The sequence below is a fragment of the Octopus bimaculoides genome, chromosome 7, assembly GCF_001194135.2.
Source record: "Octopus bimaculoides isolate UCB-OBI-ISO-001 chromosome 7, ASM119413v2, whole genome shotgun sequence".
In the NCBI taxonomy this organism is placed as follows: domain Eukaryota; kingdom Metazoa; phylum Mollusca; class Cephalopoda; order Octopoda; family Octopodidae; genus Octopus; species Octopus bimaculoides.
Genome location: NC_068987.1, coordinates 80,267,133 through 80,274,468, shown reverse-complemented (window position 1 = coordinate 80,274,468; position 7,336 = coordinate 80,267,133). Strand labels below are relative to the sequence as shown.

General features: G+C 34.2%; 1 protein-coding gene across 1 annotated transcript in view; it reads left to right on the top strand.

The window, feature by feature from the left end:
• LOC106871929 (regulating synaptic membrane exocytosis protein 1) overlaps positions 1 to 7,336 on the top strand; it is a 204,169-nt gene that overhangs the window by 186,401 nt on the left and 10,432 nt on the right. The window contains exons 18-19 of the mRNA XM_052969449.1: positions 2,514 to 2,642; positions 4,931 to 5,021. Of these exons, the coding sequence (XP_052825409.1) occupies positions 2,514 to 2,642; positions 4,931 to 5,021 (220 nt within the window). The remainder of the gene's footprint in view (positions 1 to 2,513; positions 2,643 to 4,930; positions 5,022 to 7,336) is intronic.

Genomic DNA, 7,336 nt, shown 5'->3' with positions numbered 1-7,336 from the left:
AATAACAGTGTAGAAAAACAGCAGTGCTCCAGCATGGCCACAGCTCTGAGCTGAAACTACAATATATATAAGTATAAACCTGTGTTAATAATGACACGTTGCAGGGGCAGCGAGCGGGCAGAAACGTTAGCACGCCGGGCGAAATGCTTAGCGGTATTTCGTATGCCGTTACGTTCTGAGTTCAAGTTCCGCCGAGGTCGACTTTGCCTTTCATCCTTTCGGGGTCGATAAATTAAATACCAATTACGCACTGGGGCCGATGTAATCGACTTAATCTCTTTGTCTGTCCTTGTTTGTCTCCTCTATGTTTAGCCCCTTGTGGGCAGTAAAGAAATAAGAAACGTTAGCACGGGTGAAATTCTTGGTGGTATTTCATCTATTTTTACGTTCTGAGTCCGAATTCCACCGAGGTCGAATTTGGTTGTCATCCTTTCGGGGTTGATACATTAAGTACCAGTTGCGTACTGGGTCGATCAAATCGTCTGGCCTCCTCCCCCCAAATTTCGGGCCTTGTGCCTGGAGGAGAAAATAATGACACGCTGCATCATTAAGAAATGGAATTCTACTTAATGCTTATACATTTTGGACTAAGCCACACACGAACACATATATGCATGTGTGTGTGTGCTTACTGTATCAATAAGCTTACCTACTTTCCAAATAAATACTGGTATTGTACCTTGTGAGAAACCGACATAATTTCTTTTGTGTTGTTTTTTTCTAGGATATATTGTTGTATATTTCAGAAAATGACATGAAATAAAAAAGAATTATATATTCTGCTGTTAATTTCTTTCATTTTTGTATCTGATTTATTTACTGCTGACTTTTCAATTTGTATTCTGATGTTTGGCTTCTTTTCTTATATTTTCAATACAATCCCATTGTTTTAGCTGTTGTTCAATGTACATTTATATGGTATCGTTTATTGATTTAAGAGTTAATATATTCTGCTCTACGAAACAATTCTGTCTCTTCCAGACGTCTGGCGCAACAGTCAGATGTCAAACCTCCATTTTTTTTTTCATCTTTGATGTCGAAGTTTTAATGAAATTTTCGACTCTACTAGTTTTACTGTAGACTAATACTTTAAAGCAATACATGTAATTCATTGCGTGAAAACTCTTTGCTACATTTTCATTTCCACCAGAGTCCAACCTAATTTAATTGTTAGTAATACGTCTTCTTTCATATTTTATTCAAAGCCTTTAGCATTATTTTACATGAACAGAATATTATGTGATCTCACATTAACACAGTCATTTACTAAACATACAGGAACATTGAGGTTGTTGTATTTGCATGCATGGCCCCTGGTAACTATTATCAATGATGTGAATAAACATTAGAAGTTTGTTTGTGTGAAATGAAGTATAGAAATAAGAGTTTTTATCTCGTTTCCGAAAGAAACTATTATATTTATAATTAAAAGTTTCTCATCTAAAGAAATATACTTTCTTTGGAAAACCGTCTTGAATTAACATTATTTATGAAACAACGGAGAATATCGTGTGTTGTGTTTGATAGAGAGGTTCAATTCGTACGGTTGACGTATCATATCCTCTCATTGTGTGAATATGAAGATGTTTTATCATTTAAATGCCAAGTACACGAAGAAGTTTAATATACTTAATAGCGCTGACTGGCGTTTTCGTATGTTTTGTTTGTATACAGCGCTAAATTTAAATCGTTGCTGCTTTGTGTACAATAATATTCCCAATCTTAGAACGGAAGCGCTTCAATGATTGAAAGAAAGAATGTTGTGACTTTTACCATCAAGTATCTCCTAGAGAATTAATTATTGAAACAATTTGGTTGTGTATCCCTGCAGATCATCTGCGATATATATTATAATTTGTTCGTCTCAAAAAGAACATAGGAGTGATTAGGGGTCCTCTTAATTGTTTGAGTTCAGCGTAGTTGATCCCCTTGTCCGGTCGGTCGAGGTTCGTAGGGTAAGGATTTACCGATTACCAGATAAAAAAGCATTTTGAAAATTAACTTGAAAATTAATTTTTGAAAATTAATTTTACAATTAATTTGGAAGACTTGGAACACATGGTTACATGGAAACCTACAGACTGGATCATTATTCATTTGTAGTGAAAAATACAGTGATAAACGCATAAGACGTGGAAATAGTTGTTATATATGTGTGAAGGATTCTAGATTGGGTAAATATAGAAAGACGGGAAGAGAAGATAAATTAGAGAGGACACAAAATTAATTTCTTGGTGAAGAAAAAATTTTAACCATATCCATACATGTTTAAACTGTTAAAGAAATGTGTTTCACACGTGACATCTATCGGTCTACAAAGGTATCAGAGAGAAGATATTATCTTCACTAAGTGTCTCTAATAAAATTTGACCAGACTGAAATTTTTTCGGTTAGCTAATTTCATTGTTTAGAGGAAGGAGCCGCACCTCCGACCATCGCAGGTTATGGATGACTGATTTCTCTTAATGTAACGTAAACATGCATGAAAGTAATTCACCTATGGATACTTGCAGATTTACATACCTTAATAGTAGAGGATTTCTCCCAGCCGGTCAACCGCAGTGTTAGTGCTGGCAACGTTCACACCTTGGACATTAAAGACTATTTGCTGCCATCTTCACTGCAGAACAGAGGTAGTGCACGTAAGTATGCATTATAGTCAACAATCTGCTACAACTGACATAATTTATGTTAGCTTCGCTGTTCAAACAACGCGGACTCATTTATGTTAACACAAAATCGTTATAGTCTAAATTAACGTTAATGATTATAAGAATGTCGTTCCAACGAGAGAGACTCTACGGAGCCACTCGATTTATAGAACTAGCAAAAAAATAAAAATTATGATTAAAATGGAATAACACGTATAATAATGAGAAACTGATGCATTATCTAAAAAATAGAACGGAACGTTTTTATAATATTCCTGCTTGATAAGAAACGACCTGGAATCAACGCTGTTCCTTTCTATAAATTATTGATTCTATTTTTAGTTGTTTACGAGATATTTGAATTTTTTTCCACTGAATGGTATGTGATTTAGATGGCATGGGGGAATGTAAATAGCTGTACAAAGAAATATGATTAACGGACTCGATCTTCGGTGAGCAGAGATCTTATTAAAAAACTATACTTGGAATATAAAACTACGTTCTTTTTAATCAAGGTATACTTCGAGGAGTTGAGTGAATAAGAAATATTGAGGCGAACCTAATTTTCCTAACAAATTTAAATTGGATACCATGAAACACACATAAATTATTAACTTCCGTCGCTAAGAATTAGTTTTTAACAAGCCTGCTGGCTATTTGCAACATCAGCGTCTGAAAAGAAGTTGAAATTCTATATATCGTTGCAACGAGATTTGACTGGCATGCAATCACCCAGTGGTTCCCAGTGATGAGTTCCAATAGGACTAAATCACGTGATATGGGAATTCAGACGCTCACGAGAGACGAATGTCGTCTTCTGCTACGATGTATGTATGTGTTTTTTGTACCAAGCGCCTATATGAGAGCATCTCTAGAGGCTTAATAACGCAAAAGTCGGTGTTCTAACAAGGCATCTATGTTTAGTTAGATATTGAGATTACCTTTCACACATATACATATATATGCAACAATATATGTAAACAAACTTTTGTCTTTAGAAACGTTGAATGAGTATCGTAGACAAGAAAGTAATATTTCGAACGCTGTATAAACGTGAAATAGCAAAAAGAATGGGTATTTTATCTTCTTGTCTGTAAGATATATATATATATATATATATATATATATATATATATATATATATATATATATATATATATACTTAAATACACATAAGGAGAACAAATGGTAACAGCCAGCATCTTAAATGTTCTGTTGGATTTGCTGGACAATGATAACATCTGACAGATTTTACACGTTTATGTTTATGTTGTCTGTTTGATATTTTAGCACCATCAATTCGGTGTCTCAATATGATCTCAGTGTCTTATATCTAGTAACTAAGAGCTATATGAAGGACTGGAGAGCAGTACACTTTCACTACTTAAAATAAATGAAAATGAGTTTAAATAAACTGGAGTCAACCAGGAATCGAAACTATGTTGCTATCTTAACGTGATTATCTGATAATCTACGGTGTCCTGTAATATTCACACTAAATATTGGTATATTGATTTCTCATATCATCTTCAGGCGAAAATTGGTCAGATGCTATAGAGAAATAAATTTACATTATTGGCTTTTTCACCTATCAGAAATATCCTATAAATTATAAAATTATATTAATATAACACAATATAATATAATATGATATAATATATAATGAAAAATTATATTATACATTATAGAAATGTATAAATCCAATACATAGATTTCATAATCGTAATATAATTTAAGGACGGTGGATTGGAAGACGTGGTGGAGCGGTGGACTGTATTTTATCGTACAGTATTTAGTTGTATCTCTTTGCATTTTCGTTTCGGATAACATCAAGGTCAACTTTGCTTTTCTTACATCTGTGGTCGATTAAAAAAAGTATCAGAGAAGCAGCGTTGTTGATATAGTTAATTATCTACGTGATACGTAGAGCAGTGTTTAAAAATCAGTAAAATATATTAAGGGTTGTTGTAACGTTCTTAGTATTCTTATTGATATATATTGTGTAAGGGTAAGAATATAATTAATTTTTTTACTGGAGAATGAAACCACTTTTACAATTCAGTTTTCTTAGAGCTTACCGCTTTCTTTACAAAACTTACTACAGTTTATCATAAATCTCAATTCGCTTAGTTCCGTCCTCTCTCATCAGGAAATGAACTAATGACGCACTTATGCTAAGCTTTGTTCGGGATATTTTTAAATATATATATGTGTGTGTACATGTATATCAATATCAAGAGACGATTACAATGAAAGCTATTTATTTATCTTCATTACAGCGCAGTTAGGAGATCTTGCTACACCTCTGTCGCAGGCAACTAGTATTACGAGTCTTCATGCAGATACCACATCAGCTGAATTACTTAGAAGGTAACTAACACTTCTCAGCTTCATTCTCTATGTTAAATATTTTCTATTTTCTATAAACAGAATTCTTTTTCAGATATTTTGTAAATTCAGCTTGTGTTGCTGCACCTGAGCTAATAGAAGTTCCCAACCCATCATCGTCTCCGTATTGTAATCAGCTCCATGACAACCTTCAAAATGCTCAAAATATAACTTGAGAAATAGTTTTCAATTTGACAGAAAAAAGCTCTAAAAGTTTTACGACACATAATAAGCGTTTTAAAAGTAATACGAATTAAAAGAATTATTAAAGTGCTTTTAAAGCATAGGCGAGTGCACTCGTTGCACATACAGCAAAAGAATACACATGCGAGGAGATGGTACATTAAAAACATTGACTTACTTCAAATTTTCGTGATACACAAGCGATCTATAAGTGACGCACAAGTGACTTACAGTACAAGGTTTGAAAATGTTTGATCTATGGGTATTATATTTCACGAAGAGAAGCGACTGATGTAAATAAGGGGGACTCAGTAGAATCAACTGTTTCGTTAAGAAACATAGTATCGGAAGAAACTAATGCTGATCTTCATCAGCGATTGGTGAGTTCAATAGTTCAGAAATGAATAAACTGGCTCATCATAGGAAAAAGGGAAAATGCAAGGATTCGGATATTACTCTTCATCAGCGAGTGATGTTATCTTTTGATACCGAATAGATAGATTATAAATAGTGTGTGTGTGTGTGTGTGTGTGTGTGTGTGTGAGAGAGAGAGAGAGAGAGAGAGAGAGAAATTGTGAAGAAAAAGATAGGAGTAAGTCATTGGGTGATAGAATTTGGATAGCAGTAAGAGATGGAACATAATAAACAAGAACTTAGACAAATTTGAAATTAGTTTTCCGCTTTCATATTCAAAATTACTCATGGGAATTTTAACAGGAGACGAATATATATATATTGAAATTGAATAATTTTATAGAGTTACAGAAATGATATAGAAACATTTAACTGCTATTCAGACGACTCGAAATTTTATGGGAATTTGGGATTTGAATATGACGTTAACATAAAATTAAATCAAACTTATGTAAAATTTTATATTCACATATTTTCTTTTTTACCTTGTGAATTGTTTAAATATCTTACAATGAAATAAAGTATAACAATACTTAAAAATAACAGCTGCTATCAAACCTCAGCCAAAAGTTTCCTTTAATTATTAAAACAATTAGTTCTTCATCTTCAAGTTAATTAAAAATTTGATGTAAAAGAATTAAACTATTAATAACCCTTTCTACTGGAAGCAGAAGGGATTAAATCGATTACATCAACCCCAGTGCGTAACTAGTACTTATTTAATCGATCCCCGAAAGGATGAAAGGCAACGTCGACTTCGGCAGAATTTGAACTCAGAATGTAGCGACGGGCGAAATATTGCTAGGTATTTCTCCCGGTGTGCTAACGATTCTGCCAGCTTGTAGCCTTCGTTAAACTATTAATAATAGGCGTGGGCATCGCTATGTGGTTAAAAAGCTCACTTTCGGGTCCAATCTCACTGCGCTGGACCTTGGGCAAGCGTCTACTGCTATAACTCCGGGACGACCAATGCCTTGTGAGTGAATTTGGTAGGCGGATACTGTGCGGAAGCTCATCGTGTGTATATGTGTGTCAGTGTCTTTGTGTTTACCCCCACCAGCACGATCTCTTGAAAACTGACGTTGCCTTATTTATGTGCCGAAACATAGCGGTTCAGCAAAAGATATCGACAGAATGAGTACGAAATTTAGAAAATATGTAGAGATCGATTTGTTCGATGAAACCTTTCAGGATTGTTCTCCAGCATGGCCGCAGTTCAATGACTGAAACAAGTAAGGATAAGACAACATTCAATTTACAATACAACAAAGGAGCTTTGTCTCGTATCGATGCGATAAAATTAAAATTTGATTCGCACTGGCAGAGTGGTCAGTGTTGCATAGAATGCATCGTGATATTTTTTTTTATTCTCTGCTCTTTGAATTCATATCTCGTCTTTCATTTTTCAGTGTCAATAAAAAGTAATGATATGAGGTGGCTTATTGGTGGAAGCATACTATTATCAAAAGCATTTGTCTTGTGGTATCTGGTCTGGCTGTTCTGACAGTAACGTTTGCAGCGGCAACACTGATGCGGAGCTGCAACGAGCAATACCAGCAACCTTTCCTTTTGATAAACATCAGGCACTTAGCAAAAAGAGACTTAGAGATTTTCATAGAAAGGCAACTGTTAGTTTTCCTCAAAAAACCTTTCATAGGTTTGTACATGCATCTACAAGTGCATGGTTAACCATAACCAAA